This window comes from Triplophysa rosa, linkage group LG8 (assembly GCF_024868665.1).
Source record: "Triplophysa rosa linkage group LG8, Trosa_1v2, whole genome shotgun sequence".
Taxonomy (NCBI): Eukaryota; Metazoa; Chordata; class Actinopteri; order Cypriniformes; family Nemacheilidae; genus Triplophysa; species Triplophysa rosa.
The window spans coordinates 14,676,927-14,697,220 of record NC_079897.1 but is presented as its reverse complement, the minus strand read 5'-3'; the positions used below and the strand labels follow the sequence as shown (position 1 = coordinate 14,697,220).

General features: G+C 38.7%; 1 protein-coding gene across 2 annotated transcripts in view; it reads right to left on the bottom strand.

Annotated features, from left to right (window-relative positions):
• Nucleotides 1-20,294, bottom strand: part of ulk4 (unc-51 like kinase 4) — a 179,056-nt gene that overhangs the window by 2,210 nt on the left and 156,552 nt on the right. For both annotated transcript variants that reach the window (XM_057339463.1, XM_057339465.1), the window contains one exon: nt 1,357-1,442. In XM_057339463.1, coding sequence (XP_057195446.1) covers nt 1,357-1,442 — 86 coding nt within the window. The remainder of the gene's footprint in view (nt 1-1,356; nt 1,443-20,294) is intronic.

Genomic DNA, 20,294 nt, shown 5'->3' with positions numbered 1-20,294 from the left:
GAAGAATGACTCGATATGAGACATAAATGAAGTGTTTTGTTAGTTTTAGTGCATCTTGAATGTGAAATGAACTGCTGTGCCAAGCTGAAAGTTGGTTGGGAGAACTGTGTGTGAAGTGTTTTGAAAAAAAATTACCTTAGTATTGAGAAATGTGTCCTAGCGATTGTAATAATTTACAAAAACAAATAGAAAAGAACATGGATATGGGTTTGTTTGGAAAGAGAATGAAAAGTACCCCCCATAAATCAGGCCATATCCAGACAGAAAAGATAATTGATTAAATGTTGAACAAAGTCCGTTTACGGAAGTTGTGTCACTGGGCGGCCATGTTTGCAACGCCTCTGGGCAGCTATTTACGTCCTGGCACGTCCACAGTCCTATCTACATGAATGGGGGAAGGCAGATATTTCTAAAATCGCTAGCAAAAATCACAATTAAACAGCATATTTCAATTATTAAACATGACTTTTATAAGGTCGACTCATCTACTGCGCAAAGGCTGGCAAGCGCCTTACGAGAGCCCCGCCCCAGAAAATCCTCAGTTTTTATTGATTGACGATTGGCTCGTTTTACTGGAAGGCGGGACTTCCTTTGCTAGAGCGGCCATATTGAGCGTTGCATTCCCTCCCCCAACGGCAGTGGTGCATCTTGTTCATATTAATATCTTTGTGTTTTTGCGATTCAACGTTAAATAAATGATCTTTGCTGTCTGCCAAAATAGAGGACGATAGTCAGTTTCACCCTTATGAGCAGTCTGATGTAAACCAACGGTAATGCTGCTGCTTTTACGAATCTGCTATTATTCTGGTGATGTTTATTAAATTAACATCACTGAATTACTGGTAACATAATAGAAAGGCCTTATTGCCCACAAAAGCTGCGTAAAACAACACCTACTTTTTGGATATAGGTTACAAATAGTCACTTCTGATTTCACGTTGACTCAAAGTATTATAGCTAAAAAGTTCAATAGACACATTACAGGATTTCAAATTCCATTTCATTCAAAGTACCTCTTGGAGCAAACGGTGACGCATTCTTTCAGTAATGCATTGTTTTCAACAGTTTATCTCGGCTTCGCCAAGAACTCAATATTGCTGAAGCTTTGCCTCATTGGGCAACTTCAAAGGGATGCCTTCTCATTTCAACAGGAGGAGGAGGGGTCTCGCGGCCACAATAAGCCAGTATCAATCTACGGGTGAGGCCTGAGCTCAGAGAAGCTCTCATCAGAGGCCCACGCCTCGGCCTCCGACATGAATGGATCAAAGTGGAGGGTCATACAGAGACCCGACCGGGGGCCTCATGATGGTAGATGAGGGCCGGAGGCTAAAGAGGAGCCTGTCTTGAATAACTCACCTGGTAGGCAGGGCCAGTCTCTGCAGCGTGTGAACCAGGTTCTGACCTTCAGAAGAACCCCAACAGGAGCTGCCAACTGCACTCGTCTGTGTGAGAAGAGAAATGAAACCAGCTCATGACAGGCTTACTGGATAGTACAGACAGCACTTGAAGTGTCCGATTTCGTCTCTTTAACGCACTCGGCGAGGCACGCTTTATCAAAACAGGCTGAAAATAGCAGGACCGGTAGTCTGTGTGACACTCGAGTACTGTTCCTCTGATCTGACGCGTCTGTTTTTAGAATTAGCAGCACTCCACACTTCGGCACGACATAGATGAGATGTTTTATCTGAGTGAGGGTCAGTGAACAGCACAGGATAGACGCTTCATCATAGTTTATTTCATAACTCACAGACCAATCTATCCGGCATGTTTTCATATGAGAAGCATGGGAATATAGTATCATTACGATCTTAATTTTGAATTTAATACAGAAGCCAGAAAGTACCATCACCCTCAGGCAATTGTTTCATATTGCAAAAACACATGAACCTAATGCATCTCAAATCAAAGCACACCTCGGAGTACTAATATAATCACAGAACTGTCATACGGTTATTTATTTGCAGTGCAAAAAAGGGATTTCATCATGGTAGGGTTTAGGTAAAAATCACATGAAAAAGAAAACCATTGAAGTGGTTGAGGAGTAACTAACCGAAAGCAACGTAACTCAACGTATTTCATTATTTCCTTATCCACAGAAGATGAACAAACGCAATCTCAAAGCAATTTGTATTTATTTTACAGGGTATCTATCTAGTTTCTCAGATCTAAATTCCTACTTTCTCTGTTGTTCATTTTAGTACGATCTGATTTGGCCAGTGGTGGACAGTAACGAAGTAAATTTGCCTGAGTACTGTACTTAAGTACACTTTTTGAGTATCTGTACTTTACTTGAGTATTATTTTTTCTGAGTACTTGTACTTTAACTTCACTACATTTGAAAGACAAATATCATACTTTTTACTCCACTACATTTATAAAAAGGTCCAAAAGTAGAAAATGGTTTCTGTGCAGCGGGGTTTCCTGTGTGCGCAATTTATCTGGCTTGCGATCTTCCAGGACCTTTTACTGTTGCCAAGTATTTCAGTTTTTCTAAACTCGCGTTTTTCCGGCAAGCTTTGAATGGCCATTTGGCAGATTTTTTTAACGCAAATCTGGCAACTCTGGGATCTTCCCCGCTAAACCAATGTAAACGTACGCGCTGCTACACCATTGATAGCGCTCTAAAAAGGCAAATAGAACAATAAAAGACGAAAAAGGCACATGTTAAAGTGTGGTGTAATCATCTGTGAGTTACGATCAGTCAAAGATCGTAGAAACATTGTCATGAAAATGATCGGCATAACGGCTAAACGGTAAATAAGCATCACATACACCTTGAGCTACGCGTGCGTGTTAACTTCTGATCTGCTGCTGTATCATTTAAAGAGATTTGGAAAATGAATGATGTTTTTACTGAAGTAACTATAGTTGAAGTATTCCTGTTGAAATACAAACAATAGAATCCTGCCCAAAACACAACATAAAATGTTATGGATTTAATGGTTATAATGGGAATTGTACTATGGATACTTGTTGTCTACTTGTATGTGATGGATTCTATTGGTGGGATGGTATCCTATTGAAATAAAACCCAAAACACACTACAAAGAGGAATTTAATTTAAAAATCTCATTCTAATTAAAAAAATCATTGTTTTTTTCAGCAGGGATGGTATTTGCAGTAAAACCACAGTATCTACAAATTTACCATTTTCTAAATATAGGAACCATACTCCAATTAATAATCTTTAGTAAAACCACACCAACTAAAAATACCATAGTTTCATTATACTAGCTATCGTTTATGTTTGTAGTTAAATTATGGTAATACAAATGGTAATAAATCCAACAAACACATGGCTTCTACACTTTACTATTTACAAGAACCTTACTACTTACTGGTAAATTGTTGCTAAAACTGGTAAAGGGAATATACAAAATAAAAGAACACTGCTCATAAATACATATAGGCCTAAGGGGCTAATGAGGATAATTAGGCTAAATGATCATACAGGATTATATCTAAACTAAACATATATGCGCTAAACATATAAAACTCTTAAAGGAGATGCTCACTGCAAAATTTGCCTCCATTGACTTTCCATAGTAGGAATAAAAACTACTATGGAAAGTCAATGGGGGCAAATGTTGAAGTGAACTACTCCTTTAATACCACTGATACTGTCAGCTGCTCAGTGTATTCAGTAGGTTGCTTCAGAGGCATAAGGTATACGACAATAAAACAATGCACAACTGACATAAAGGAAATTTACTTTTAATACTTGAGTACTTTTAAAAGCACGTACTTCTGTACTTTTACTCAAGTAAGAATCTGTCTTTACAACTTTTACTTGTAGTGGAGTAATATTTGACCAGTAGTATCTGTACTTTCACTCAAGTAAGGAAGTTGTGTACTTCGTCCACCTCTGGATTTGGCACTAGAGATTGTTAAGTTTATGGGATGGGGTTACAGTATTGTTTTTTTCTATTGATTCATATACGGTTTTAACAAATTAGTCACCTTGTAAAAACAGTAGGGATGCACAATATATTATTGGCCGTAACGGGCAATAAATGGCCATTTTTCATGTTGTCGTATCATAGTATCGTACCATATCGACAATAAAACCAGGCCAATATATTAGATAAATGATAAATCATTTCCTCTGGTTGAAGCACTTCAGGTGAAGAAGACCAACTGCAGCAACCCCAGATCACAGTTAAAATCCAGTACAGTACTGTCTTTCTGTCATGATCATTCACTTACTGCTATTAGCAAAACATTGTTGATGTAGGTACAATATGAAGATACACTGCCCGTCCAAAAAAAGTCACACACTCTAATATTTAGCTTTGCGATAAGTTCCTGCAATGTCACAACATTTATTCCCATCCAGAGTTGCATTCATTTTTCGCCAAGATCTTGTATTGATGATGATTGAGTCGAACCGCTGCGCAAAGTCTTCTCCAGCACATCCCAAAGATTCTCAATAGGGTTAAGGTCTGGACTCTGTGGTGGCCAAACCATGTGTGAAAAGGATGTCTCGTGCTCCCTGAACCACTCTTTCACAATTTGAGCCCGATGAATCCTGGCATTGTCATCTTGGAATATGCCCGTGCCATCAGGGAAGAAAGAACCCATTGATGGAATAACCTATTCATTCAGTATATTCAGGTAGACAGCTGACTTCACTCTTTGGGCACATAACATTGCTGAACCTAGACCTGACCAACTGCAGCAACCCCAGATCATAGCACTGCCCAGGTGGTGACTTTTATTTTTGGACGGGCAGTGTATTTATGAATGTGTAAGATACAGTATAGGAACAAAAGCACACTGTTTACAACAGATTGATGTTTGAATGATTTCTGTCTTCTCTGGGTTGCCTTGTTACCTTGTTTTCTGCAATCAATGTTTTAAATGTGAAGAGTTTGTTTCCAAAATGAGACAAACGGAGTTCGCCTTTTTCAAAAATCATGTTTTTATTATGTTACCATGTTTCTATTGTTTTATTGTTATTTTGTTGTATTTTTTTTAGTTATTATGGCTTAAATCAAGACAAACCAACAGCAGTTTGATTGATAGTAATATGGAATGCACTATAAAAAACACGTTTAAAAAAAAAATTAAACACAGAGTTATCTCATTTTGGAAATAAACTCTTCATGTACACCTTTTGCCTAGTTTTAAGCAAATTTATATACAATTTATATTAAAGGACTCATTAAATGAGTACTTTCAACAAGTTGGTATGATTTATTAGGGTCTTCATGAAATGTCTGGAACATATTTTGCTTAAAAACACTCAATGGCTGTGTAAACAAAACCCTTCTTGCCTCGTCAAAAACAGCTATGCTCACAGCAACCCGTTTTGGTGCATATCTCTTTAACTCATAATGAGTTACAGCGAACCCCACTCCCCTTCTGTCTGGTGTGTCAACACAACACACGTGTAGTACTGCCATGGCAGTGGTTTAGCTAAATTATGTTTCCTGAACTCCTCTGCGGTTAGTTTAGTTTTAAACATCTCAAATCAATCGTCAGTAGACTAAAAAATCTGTCACCGCAAACAGCGCTCACGTTGTGCGTGTATGCTCGCCTAAAATCCACGGAATGTGCACCTGCAGATCTCATCGGAATTACGTGGATTTTAGAACTTGTCATTGACAAATTATAACATTACACACACAACGTGAGAGCATAACTAGTTTGCTGTGACAGATTTTTCAGCCTAAGCACGAATGATTTGAGTCGTTTAAAATGAAACTATTTTCGCCCCTGTTCATTAGCAAAACAGACAGCTTGCCGCAGCTGAACATATTAACGCACATAATGTAAAAACATAACGTTACATACAGCTAAACTCCAAGTGCCCATTTGCCAAATAACATAAATATAGAGTAAGTTTAACACTGGCTTTGAATGTTCTATTTAGCCCGTGACTGACTTAGCTCCCTTCGCTATCGTATGCTAACGTTATCCTCCTATATATACAGTACATGTACGTCAATTCAGACTGTTGATAAATATTACTTACATCGGCAGTTTTGTCTCGTTCAGTTGGTCTCGATCCCTCTTGAGGAACAACTTTGAATCTAATCCTGCTTGTACTGTCCCAGGTTGATAAAGCACTCCGGCTTGAAGTGATTCGCGCCAACAAGCAGGTTTTTACTTATGGTTTCTGAGAGATTTCCACTAAAAATAAAATAAATCCACTCCTGTCTCTTCCGAGGTTTGGACTCTGTGCAGCGACTACATTGCATATAGTCCACGAACGTTAACCATGGCGTCACGTACACCGCTGTCGCTTGTGAAAACAACAATGGCGGCAGCGCCGTGGGTGTAATTGTGTAGATTAAGGGGCGGTAACATTATAATAAGAGCCTGCCTCTATGTCACACCAGGAGCGAAATCTGAACGGCTCGATTTCTCACATGCAGAGAAAGGCACACCAAAACAAAGTTACTGGGATCTTGTTTTTCACGTTTTCTGGGTTGCTACATGGACCGGGGATCCGATTATAGCACTTAAACACAGAAAAAATGTGACTTTCATACAATGGGTCCTTTAATATTTAGATACTGGTTATGGGAGTTAACAAGGGAGTTAACTTCAAAATTCCATCTTTTATCCATGGAATAGCCTCCAAACACTATGCACATTTATATACATAAGGTGGAATTTTCTGCATCCATTTACAAATATAAAACATTTCCCAACTAGAGCCCCCCCTGTTAATCTTGGTCATTTCCAGCACTTATTATCACAGTATTGAATTGTTTTACAAAAACTTCAGTGCTGTCCTCGTTTTGACATCACTAGCGGCTAAAGTGAACACAGCTCGCACTGACATAAAATACATCATTGCAATTTTGTCTCAAAATGCACACAAGTAATGTTTGTAAGGCATTTTTGTAAAAACTACTCAAATGCCCTAATTTAACTAAAACCTAGTCCTGGATTAATCCAACTGCCCTATAAAGTTTTTAACTTTTTTAAACCGTTAAATATTTAAATGTAAAAATGTAAATACAAATAAGTAAAAAATATAAACAACACAGCTGTAGAAGACAACAAAACCAATATTTTCTAGGCTAGGCTGGCATGTTTTAGTCCAGATTAAAATGTGAAACATTTTACCTCTGTTATACCACAAATATCTTAAAATGACAGTCATTTCTTAATCTGTGTCAGGGCTTAATGGGAACCTTTGTACACAGTACATAGAGACAGTGCTGTAAAACCAGTTGACAGAAAAGGAGCAAATGTGCTTTCTCGAAATGTAAACCATTTTAAAATGAGGTACTTCTAGTTATTCACAGTATTTTGAAGTGCGCGCGATAACAATATTGTGCATGTGCATAATCACGATATAATGCATTACTGAATATCAACACACGTCTACTGTACGCGTACTGCACATTGCACTGATAAAGCAGAAGCTGGTGCTTTGTAATAAACGTATGAGTTAATAAACTGGCCACAAAAACAACTTCAAAGTGCTCCCTGTGCAGCATTTATGCCTCACATTTGCAAGCAATATCAGTAAAACACCACTATAGACATGCCAAATACAGTTTAATGGCCAATAAGAAGCATTTTCTCAATCCTCCTGCCAGGAGCAGGTGTGGCACACAGGTATTTTTGGACATGTTGCGTGGCTGTTGGGATGTTGAGATGTTAAAGTGAGTGAGATAATCACGTTCAGACTCTACACACTTAAATCCCTGAACAGACTGAGATCAACTCGCCAGCAAATGGCACTTTAGAAGCTTGTCTTGCTCTGTGTTTTATATCTCGCACTCTTTCATGCTGAGCCACATCTAAGGAAGAAGCCCAAACATTGTGACGGCATGTTCACAAAATGCTCCCTTCACTTCCAAAACAACCAGGCAAACACAACAGGGTGACAGAGTGTGCAGTCTGTGGAACTAGTGCTATCTGGAACAACTCCTGTGACACTAAAGGACGAAAATGTTTGTTTTTTTCTTTTACATTTCAAAGAAGCCCTTGATGCATGAATAGGGTAATAACCCTGAGTATGAAGACGGGCCTGTGCTCCTTATCTCTGATGTCAGCACCCGAGTCCACCAGCCTGCCCGCCTCACTGTGCACTCGTTACTAAGCAACAGGGTTATGTACCCGACAAAATATGTCACTCTAATACCTTTCCTGAGCTCCTTCATCCCCCATACATGACATATTACCTCTCCATCCATCAATACGACCATGGTCCAAGACAGGCCGGAGTGCATTTATGTACCGCTTTACATATGGTAAATAATCATGCAAACAAAGAGAGCACTGAGTTTTTGAGAATGAGGACATCTGGTGCACAATAGACAACTGTTGCTAACTGAAAACAGGCTGACACGGAGATGTATTAATAATCATGTACAAAAAGGATTATTCATTCATTCACTCAATGACACTCTTTCAAATAATGGTGTAACGGCTGCACCGTTGATGAAGAAATGGAAGAAAAATCTGAAAAAAATATGTTTGAATAAAACATGTCTGTATATTACTTTCAAGTTTTCGTGCAAACATTTCAATAATGATAGGAATACATTTGGAAACTCAAATATGTTTTTTTTATCTTGAGTGCATTATGGTTAATTGTGAAAACTCTTGCTCTGAGAAATTCCCCTTCCTTTTGTCAGGAAGTAATTTGCAGAACGCTACAGTAAATGACTCATAAAGAGGTTTTCCACAGAAAGCTCTCAGATGTTGTTAGCAGATGCGGAGGAAGCTGGCGGTTGTTTTGGAACAGGCACCTAGAATGAGTTTCTTGAAATAGCTGCAGAAGTGTTCAAGAGAGTTTCAGAGTAGATGATCTGCTCAACATGCCCACAACACTCAATGCTGGCGTGATTGTGCCCAGAGTAACATTCTTTCGAAACTAACATGGTTTTGTTTGAAAAAACATATTTTTCTCTCTGTTCTGGCCTTCTGTCTGAAATGACATGGCATTTCTGTCAAGGAAAACTGAGCTTTTTGAAAAAAAAATTAAAACGTCCCTTTTGCGTTGAACAACGAAAGCGGAGACTTTCGAAAGTGATGATGTGTTTTTCGTCATGTGACGCAGTTGTTTTGGCTGCTCTCAAATCTGATAGCATTGATGTTAGTTAGATTGCATTTCTTTAAAGGAGACTGAATGTTGTTGGTTGGCAGCGCAACGCATTGTCAGTTGCTTTTGCAAGCAATTAGTCTTGTGTTACCCGCAGCAACATCTCTACTTCATTGTCCGTCCATTTTAAAAAACTCATTGCCTTTCGTTGCTACATTGCTGGGACATTATAGACCACTTCGCCAAGACGTAAACGAAAAGTCCAGAAGCACTTCCGGTTTATTAGTTTTTTTCATCTTACGTATATAACACAGTGTAACAAATTGTTGTTTCGGTCGACCTTTTTATAGTTCTTGTACTAGTGGTGCTAATTATTGTGGTGTTTATTTTCATGTAGCGTCAAAGTTTTAGTGTATATTTAGCTCAAGTAAATTTTGAGCTTATATCATTAATTAGGATATATCGTATATTGCAAATTTTTCCATACTTTAAGAATTATTTTCCAATCGTCACTGTCAGAAAATTCTAGAAATATCTGTAGCATAGGGAAGGTGATATGAAGCGATGATGTGTGACTACGTCTGGAACTTGTATTAGTTATAAAAGACAAAAACGATCAAACGTACACTTCTGAAGTTTTGGACGACTCAGTTTTAGTAACTGTTATGTTAAACAGTTTTTTTTAGCTCAGTATTATGCCAGTACCTTGTAATTTCTGCGTATAAGTTATAATACTGAAATATATAAATGTGAGAAAATATTTTTTTGTATTTCTTGTCAGTACCATCGATGGTAAAAACAAATGAATGTGATTTTCGTATTCAGCATGTTAAACTTCATAAAGAAAGAGTAAAAATTAAAGTGAAACAACTTAAAAAAAGTTTCATTGTGTAATTGAATCTTTAAAATATGTGTTTAACATTTTCGGTTATAACGGTTCTTTTGGTTGTATTTTGTTCAAATGTTTGTGTAGTGTTATAAAACTGCAACAGGAAGTTCTTCTCCTTCTATAAGATGTAAATAAATGCCTGACAGAGATGTACAGGTTGAAGCATCTTACATTTACTCATGCACAGTACACGGATGTAAGTGTTTTCAGACATCTTAGTGTGGATGGGCAGCACTTAAAATGCTAGTGTGGACGAAGATACAGGGTTGAGTTCTTCAAATGTGAGAAATAGATGCTGACAAGATACAAGGATGGGGAAAATATGAAAAAACGAGAAATGTTACAGAAAATGTGCATGTGTTAGAGATGACAATGCATTCACAGTGACAGTGATATGCTGCAACAAAGCGAACAGAAATCAGATTCAGTGAAAGCTGTTGATATGATGTCACGTGAGTGTCATTTTCATGCAGTGATGTGTTATGCTATGATAGTATTGTGAATAATAGTGAAGGAACAGGAATAGTCAGGAACATACAAACTGAAACCCATTTCTAGCAATGCCTTGTAAAAGTGAAATAATAACAATATAATATGTAAGATAGCATTCAAGTGGACCATGTGCCAAAAACAGACAGAACATGAACACCCTCAGAAACAAAGCATAATCAAAAAGTCACACAATTGTCAAAGAACCGCAATACATCCTAACAACCAAAACAAATGTTTCCTCTTCCTCCTAAACCTAAACAAGCTGTGTTGCAAATTAAATATGCAAGCAGCTTCTTACTTTCCCCACTTCAAAGGCAAACATGGAACGGTACACAAGTCCTTGTAATTACCAACTGAATTAACATGTCTATTAGCATATTAGTATAACAGATTCTCAGATGCGGTCTTAAGGGAGACTGCATGTTCCCTGCACTCCTTCGCTTGAGTGCACGACCTGCCGCTCTGATAAGAGGGCAAGATGAGAGGTGGAGATGAACTCAATCCATCCGCAACAAACAAACATGTGCCACACACACTTTAGGCTGCATAAGCATATGCAAGATGACCAGATGAGCTTTAACACACACACACACAGAGGTGAAGAAATACAGCCGTACATGAGAAAATAAACAGTTTGTGTGATATAAAACCATTCGGTCATCTCTGAAACAAAGTTTTCTTTAAGTTTAAAGGTCCAGTGTATGACATTTAGCGGCATCTAGCAATGCGATTGCGAATTGCAACCAACGGCTCCCTCCACCCCTCCCTTTTGAAGCACTACGGTGGCTGACACAGAACAAAGATGTCATCACATTTTTGCTTCTTTGCTGAAGGAGATAACGTATTTACGAAACACGTTCTGTAGAACAGTTTGTCCGTTTAAGGCTACTGTCTACCATTAAATAGACATACTAGGCATTGTAATGTAAATGAAAACAGGCTTTATTTCAGCCTAAAAGTGCTTGGAAACAGCCATTAGATTATGTCGCCCTGTAAATGGCAACAACATACGCTTATGAACCATAGAAACTTGCACTTCACGTAGCCGATACTGCTGTTTTCTCATGCTGCAACTATTTCTGAGAACCGGTCCCAAACATTAGATTTAGAAGCTTGACCTTCTTTTCTTTTAATGATGTAAATTCCCGACCTTAATTTCTCCCGCACCTCGTCTTCCATCTTCACTTTTATTTCTCTGTTTGTTTTGTTGTTGTGGCTGGCGGCGGGAGCTGCTTGGCGCTTTCGTGACATGTTCGGTTCGGGGACATCACGAAAGTTACATTGCTACTCAGGCCTACGTATTGTAACCTTATCAAAGAGCCTAATAAAAAAAATGTAATGCCTCGTCCCACCCCACGGGTTATGAGACGACCCGCGCATCACTATACTGTAGAAACAACATGGTAAATTCCACGCAAGGGGATGTAGATTGAAATAGCTCATTCTAATGTAATAAAAACATAACGCTTCACTATGTAAGGGCTTAATACACCTCTGAAGACATAGTTATGTATATTATGTTGCATTTCTGTTACTAGATCCTCCAATTACACGGCATCTTTAAGACATGAAACTCTATTAATCACTTCATAAAAAGTATTGTGGTAGGATTCTACAGATGTAAATGCAGTGGTAGATTCATATAATGGAACATGTCAAAGTCATGTTTTACCTTATTTGTTAAATGCTAAAATGGTACCATGTCTTTAAAACTATTTAAGTATTATCATACTTTGACATACTTGGTGTTTTTTTCACTTGTTTTTAGTTTTCTATGTAGGTAAGAAATACAAGCTAGTTGCAAACTTCCAAAATGGCTCATTACAGTACAAACTAAATCAATGGCAAACTAAACAGAAAAATATCGCTGCTGTCCTTCTAAAACCTGAAATCATTATTATTAGTCACCCTTTATGTTTGTCACTGGGTTTTGCAAATATCTAACCAATAAAAAGTATTAAAAAGTGCTTGCACATTTAAAAAGTATACAGTGTTTTTTAATCCATTTCGTGAAAAACAACGAATTTGGACATCCGAGGTCTCGGAAGAACAGCAATGATAACTTCCAACACAATCTTATGGCATATCATAACTATTTTATAAGGTACGTATAATGCTTATAAATTTGAAGGTCTCATTCATACATTTTTGTATGATTTGCTTTCGCACCGGTGACGGTTAGGTTTAGGGGTTGAGTTAGGGGAGGGGCTTCAGTATTGCTTTTTCTAATAATCATATGTTTTTCCACGATTCACATCATACGAAGTCATACTAATTAGCCGCCTCAAAAAACAGTTAGGAATTCCCGTCAGATCAGGCTTTAACTTCAGGTAAACATGGTTGAGAGCAAAGAATTGAACCTTGTAGCACTTTTGTAGACTTTTCTCTCAGAGCATCTCTCTCTTTTAAGTGCTACATAAAGTACAGAGGACAGTACAGCAGAATGAATCGTGACGACTCAAAGGGAACATTCAATTACATTAAGTTTCTTCAGTCTGACCCCAATTCTCACAGTGTACAAAGAACCCAGCAGAAGAGATGAGGGCAGCGGGCAAAGAAGCAGACTCGGATGTTAATAGCGTGCTTCTTCAGAGATCGTCAAGTTCAAGCATAAACTCAATAAAATAGATTTTAGATAGATTTTCCACCTGCGTAAACTTGTAGTCATGATGCTAGCATGGTTGCCAGGGTGTTGCTATGCAGTTACAAAGTCGAGCATTACAATTATTACTGCTTAAACCAACAGCAACAGAAGTTTGATTGCTCGTGTTGGTTGTAAAGAAGTACTGAACACATACTGTCTGCTGTCTCTGAAGGTTTGATGACATTTAATGAACTAGATGACATTTATAACACTGTTGATGTCTTCATTAAGCCTGAAGGTGTACTTGTACAGAAGCACCTGGGAGATGTGCGAACCTTAATGTGATTTGATTGTGACTCATACACGCTGCTCTGCAAACATGCTTTTATCCCGAAAGATCTTGATGAAACACTCAAAATGTATAAAGATCTATAAAGAAAAGCTTTCGCATACAAGTAAACCTACCATCACCTATCCCCACATACAACTCAGATCAGCCATGACTCACAAACAGCGCCTCTCCGCTCTCCTATTAAAACACAGCACTTGAAGCATGCAGTACCTATCCTGACCCCATGGTTTGAGCGCTCCGGGTGTGAAATGGAGCCCTCTTCCTGTTTAGCCTTTGTACTGTTCCTTGAAAAGCCCTTCATCGTGTGCCGGATCTGTTTGTGATATTATGAGGCTATTAGTGAGGTCTTTGATGGCTTGATAAAAATAAGCACGAGTCGATTTGACAGTGCCGCAATTAATGAATACTAATTAAAAGCCTTTGTTGATGGCCGGGGTGAGAGAGGGACGAGCGAGCTTGGTTTTCCATGCTTTAATTGAAACCCTTTGTCACTTGCCCACTCGCGTGTGAATAAGTGCTCTCTGTAACTCCGAAAAAGAAGAACAATGCAAATTATTTGCATAATTTGCATAAATATAATGTGTTCGCATTGGTGGTGAAAGCTGTCGGATTCATAAAACAAGCTCGTCCGGCTGAGTCCTGCATCAAACCGGTTTCAGTTCATCAGTCTTTCATCTGATTGGAAATTCTGAAGACGACGCCTGTGTCGACCCGTCTCGATTCATCACTGTTGTAAGATGCAGGATGGCATGAAGCAGAAGGAAAAAGTGATGATTGAAGAGATGGGTGTAGAATATGTCAGGAGTCTGGCACCTTGTGACAGAGGTGCTAGAGTCTTGAGAGTGAATCTGGATTTAAAATCCTATTTCAATTCAACAAATTCAGAGCTTTAAAGGAAGAAATAAACACTAGGGAGAAATTTATACAACTGCAGATGAGAGTGAACATTTCTGCAGGTGACATACTAGCATTAAAAAGCGCAATATCTCATTCCCATAATGACCAACGCAATCTACCAAAAGCAGCGCAAATAAAAGTAGTTTAAGAGTTCATGATAAATAATCAAAAAACTTGACATTGTCCTTGGTGTTAAAGCAACACTACAGAAATTTTGCTCACGGCTCCCCCATGTGGTTGATAAGTGCAATTGTCTGTTAACAGTGTCGTAAATAATGTCGCTGTATAAGCTTCCCCGTGGGCAGCGCAATGCGTTAATTTATTGACTAAGCTGATGGAACCGGCAAATGCAGAAACGTCATTTGGAAACCATCTCGCCTTATTCCGCAGGCAGGGGATGGGCGGGGCTGTATGTACCGACCCGAACACAAAACTTACAGAGTGTGCTTCTAACCGCTATGAGACTGCTTAGGCAGCAGCGGCAGTAGAATTCGTCTGGTTAAGAGTTGTTCTACCACTGAAATAATTTTAGAGACATTATTTTAAGTGTTGCTTTAAAACCCGAACAAAGATTGTCTTTGTCCTCACTGAGGATAGATTCTGCTGTTCCTGGCAGTGAAATAAGAATCTTTAGTATTTTTCCTGGTTTTAAGATGCAAGACTAAGACCAAATTGTAGGCAAAGGCTCGCACACCTGAGTTGGCGTCTAGTTCAACCCCGGGCAAAACTTTTCTGCAAGTGTGTGGTATGCAGCACTCCAGCACTTAAATCCCAACGCACGAGCTGTTTCTGGAGCCGATAATTGTGTGAGATAACACAGATCTACAGCGATAACTAGAGAGATGAGGAGCATTGTTTTATTGCAGACACAATGCAGAGCAGATGGCAATGATAGAGGACAGATAAAGACAACAGAAAGAGACAGAGGAGACAAATACAGTAAGAATGGGTGCTGTGGAGGCGGAAATACAATGTGACATTGACAGTGCGCTAACCAATAAAATCAATCTAGGACAAGGTCAGCGGCGAGTAACAATTGCTGGTAACATCACGACCAATTACTGGAGAAATATCTGGGCTTCATGTTTTACATTTAAACTTTATTTAGCTGCTTCATCTATTACACATGAGAAAGAACATCACAGATCTCATAAGACATCAATGATATTAAGGAGAGTAAATGGAAACTTTTGTTCAAGTCTCCTGCGTCTTCCGGAGAAAAAAGACCCAGAAATCTCACTAATGTCTCACGAATGACTTGAAGAATACACCAAAGTCTCACAAACAGAGCTTGGATTTGCTTAATTTGTCATCAAGTTAAAAAGACTCAAACACTTCTCGTCAGATTTACCCAAATTCAAATAATTTAACCTATACAATCTACATTCATGTTACACCTCCATACTCTTCATGTAATTTAACAATGGTCTCATTTGTTTAAGTTCATACTTAAAGCCCAACTGAGAACTGGAAAAGAGCAACATCTGAGAAAAAATATCTACCAGGTATCTATTTTATAGATTGCATGCATAAATGTAAAGATGACTTATAAAGCAACTTACAAATCAGGCAAATACACAATAATAGATTGTAAGGAAGGTAACACCTTCACCAGAGCTGCAAAACTGCTGGTGTACGAGCAAATAAGAGTAGTACAAGTGCAGAGAAGTGGAAAGTTTTTTAGGGAATAGAAAAGTGCCTTTGTTTACATAGTTATGAGATGGTTAAGAAGTCATGGAAGAGCTACGACTTCAGCAGTTTCTTGTAAGATGTGATAGTCTCAGCAGAACGCGTGGAGGGTGGAAGCTTGTACCATCACCAAGAGACAGAAAACACGTGAAAGTTCCAGTTAGTGACTTTCAACACCTCAGAGGATGGGAGTGAAAACACAGACTTATACAAGAGTTTTGAGGTATGCAAATGCTGATCCACAGGCAGATGTGAACTCCATTGACGGTATGGAAATGGTCTGGTTTTAAAAGGATAGTTCATCTCAAAATAAAAATTAAGTAATCATTTATTCACCTCATGTTGTTCAAAACCTGTATATGACTCTTTCTTCCGTGTAACACTAAAGACAATATTTTGAGGAATGTCTCAGTGGTTTTCTGTCCATACAATGGAAGTCAATGGTGGCCAATGTTGTTTGGTTCCCAACGTTCTTCAAAATTTCCTTTTGTGTTCCTCAGAAGAAAGCAAGTTATACGGGTTTGGAATGACTCAATGAGAATGAGTAAATAAAGAAAGAATTTTCATTATGAGGTAAGGTTAACTACCCTTTACGATGACAAGAATTGGACCACATCATGTCATTCACAGCAAAGTCACTCCCCCTTCCCGTTCCCCTCCTCATTGTCAATTCAGCTCACACCTTCGTCTGTGGCCAGCAGCGCCATACCCAGCCATGATGGTTCATCTCTGGAAAACAAGTTTTGCCCATGGAGGAGTGTGCAAATGCACGCTTGTAAGTGTAGGCCGGTGGCCCGAGGCGCCGTACCTGGGTCAATACTCTTTCATGCCGCAGCTGGGCTGAGCGACGAGGCCATTGTGCTACTGTCACGCTGTGAGGGGCTTCAGTCTGCAGGGGTGGCCGCAGCACAGCTAATGAGCACGCCTCCGAGTCCCAGGAGTGGGAGCTTGCAGTGCAAAAGTGCGCCTGTGTTTGTGTATGAGCGAGCGTCTGCTAGCACCACTGTCCTGCTCCTTCCTCTACATTATTCATGCGCTCGATACACACTGCCACATTCTGCTACCCTGAGAGCAGCGTGTGATGTGTATCTCAGGGAATGTCTCACTACCTCTGTCCCTTCCCTGCCTCTCGCTGTCTCCTCATTCGCCACTTTCATTGTCACCGCCGCATGCCGAACTGATGGAGAATGTAGAACAGCAGTCACACTCGTGTCCTCGCGGTCCGGGTGAGGGATCGCCGCGGCGGGGGAGCGAAAATCATAATGATGAGAATCATGTTGTGCTTTTGGCCCTTTTGGAACTTTTTATTGACAGGATGAGATAGATACATTTGGGGGGAGGTGAGAAAACGGATGTTGAGATGATGCGTGCTGGACTCAAGCTAATGCTGCCCACACGAACACCATACGAATTGTATAGCACAGCTGAACTTGTTTTACATTATCTGAAAAAAGTATTGCACATGTTGCCATCACAAAGTTGTGGATGGTTCCCGGTTGCTATGCAGTTACCAATGTGGTTTGTAACATTATATTATGGTGGTTAGGGTGGCTGGCAGACCTCACCCAAGAAGTAAAAAAACAACCGGCAAGTTTATATCATGTTCGTTCATCTACATGAGTCTTTATGGGATTTGTATGAACGCCTAGAAGTTACAGTGCATCTATTATTAAAGGTATAGTTTACCAAAAATGAAATGATAAAAAAATCATCAAAAAATAAATCTCTCATAATTTACGCAACATCTTAATGTTGACTGCAAACAGTGTTTTTTATAAAAATATGAAAATTGTATATACTTTATATACAGATTTAGATTCCAAAATATGAAATCTCCAAAAACACACATGCATAAACTTCTCTGAAGGGTTAAAAATGTCTTATAAAGCAAAACGTTTGGTGTATGTATGAAAATGTTGAATATTCAGGAAACTGAAACCAAATCAAACACGGCGAAACATGGATAAATTGAAATCTTGAAATGGCTGAAAAAGATAACTTAAAATCTTGAAATGGCTGAAATAGATCACTTGAAATAGTTAAAATAGATAACTTGAAATCTTGAAATGGCTGAAATAGATCACTTGAAATCTTGAAATAGTTAAAATAGAAAACTTGAAATCTTGAAATGGTTAAAATAGATCACTTGAAATTTTGCAAGTTAAAATAGATCGCTTGAAATGGCTGAAATAGATCACTTGAAATCTTGAAATGGTTAAAATAGATCACTTGAAATTTTGAAAGTTAAAATAGATCACTTGAAATCTTGAAATGGCTGAAATAGATAACTTGAAATCTTGAAATAGTTAAAATAGATGACTTGAAATTTTGAAAGTTAAAATAGATCGCTTGAAATCTTGAAATGGCTGAAATAGATCACTTGAAATTTTGAAAGTTAAAATGGATAACTTGAAATCTTGAAATAGATCTCTTGAAATGGCTGAAATAGATCACTTGAAATCTTGAAATAATTCAAACAAAAAACTTGAAATCTTGAAATAGTTAAAATAGATGACTTGAAATTTTGAAAGTTAAAATAGATCACTTGAAATCTTGAAATGGCTGAAATAGATAACTTGAAATCTTGAAATAGTTAAAATAGATAACTTGAAATCTTGAAACAGTTAAAATAGATAACTTGAAATAGTTAAAATAGATAACTTGCTATTTGAAATGGCTGAAATAGATCACTTGAAACGGTTTCTGCACAACTAATAATTAAGTCACAAGACAAATGAGAGCCAATGAAATATCAGTGTGTCACCATATTTGAATAAGCGCTCTTACCAGTTTCAATCTCACTAAATATGCTTAAAATATTAATTCTATCATTTCGTTTCAGAAAAAATAACCCTCCAATTGAGAGTTTATAAACTATACGGACAAAAGTATTGAGACGCCCCTTCTAATGAACAGGTTTGAGTACTTTACTCATTACTGTGAACACAAATCTTAATGCTACAGCATATAATGATATTCTGGACAATGGTACGCTTCTAGTTGTATTGCAACAGTTTGGGCAGGGCCCTTTTGTATTCCAACATGACAATGTCCCTGTGCACAAAGCAAGTTTTAAAAAGAAATGATTGATTCAGTCTAGTGTGGAAGAACTTGACTGGTCCCAGACCTGAATCCAGCTGAACACCTTTGAGTAAAAGACTCATCGAATGACTTGTACACAGGTGTACAGTCATTTCGGAACAAAAAAACGGCCCTAAAAAGATGGAAACAAAATTCTTTAATACGGTATTGTACGATAGCATTAATGGAATAGATAACCTACCAATTACTTATTCAACTAAAGAACGTCTAGTATGGTGTGAGAGTGAGTTTCTCTTTTCGGTAAATCTCTCCTTAACAAGAGAAGCATTTTACAGCAGGAGAAGCATTTTACAGCAGACGTCCACAGAAGCGCGTAAGTGTAATTGATTAATATTGTCTTACTGAGTTTAAGCGCAGTGTCGTAGCTTTGTTTACCTCTGCCGTGTCACGTGTTGAAGTCGCGTTTGTTCTCGTGCTGGTTTCACTTGTTATTGTGAGATTTTGAAGGCGTGTCCTGCTGAATTCAATTGCGTGATTCAGACGGGTATTTAAGTGCGATTTACCACTGCGTGCAGCCCTCACCGCGTGAAGACTGAGGAGCGTAAAGACCATCGACGCTACCTGTGCAACTCCACCAAGCAAGCACACAGACAAGGCACTTCAGTATTAACTTTTTGCACTTATATTTATTCTCTCGTTATTTGTCTTGTATATTTCTTATTCCCCGCTTTTGAATATGTGTTTTCAAATCCCTACTGTTACTACAACGCGTAAATCACCGGTATCACGTAGAAGGCCACACAATGCTAATGCTAATAATCTGCACACTCTTTCAACGTCCACAACTACCTCAATTACATTTCCCATTGGTTTATGGAACTGCCAATCTGCTATAAACAAAGCAGATTTCATCACAGCTATTGCTAAACACTCTGGTCTTTCTCTTTTAGCACTTACTGAAACCTGGATCAATCCAGAGGACACTGCCACACCGGCTGCTCTCTCAAATAACTACACTTTCTCACACAGCCCACGCATATCAGGAAGGGGTGGAGGAACAGGTCTACTTATCCCCAATGACTGGAAATTCAAACAGCTGGCACCCTCGTGTGACAACACCTCCTTCGAGTCACATGCTGTTACTATCATCCACCCTGTTAAAACTCATGCTGTGGTTATCTATCGTCCCCCAGGTCAGCTTGGACATTTCTTGGAGGAGTTGGATACCCTTCTGTCATCCTTCCCCGAGGATGATACTCCTCTGGTGGTACTTGGAGACTTCAACATCCACCTTGAAAAACCGCAGGCTGCCAACTTCAACAACCTGACTGCGTTGTTT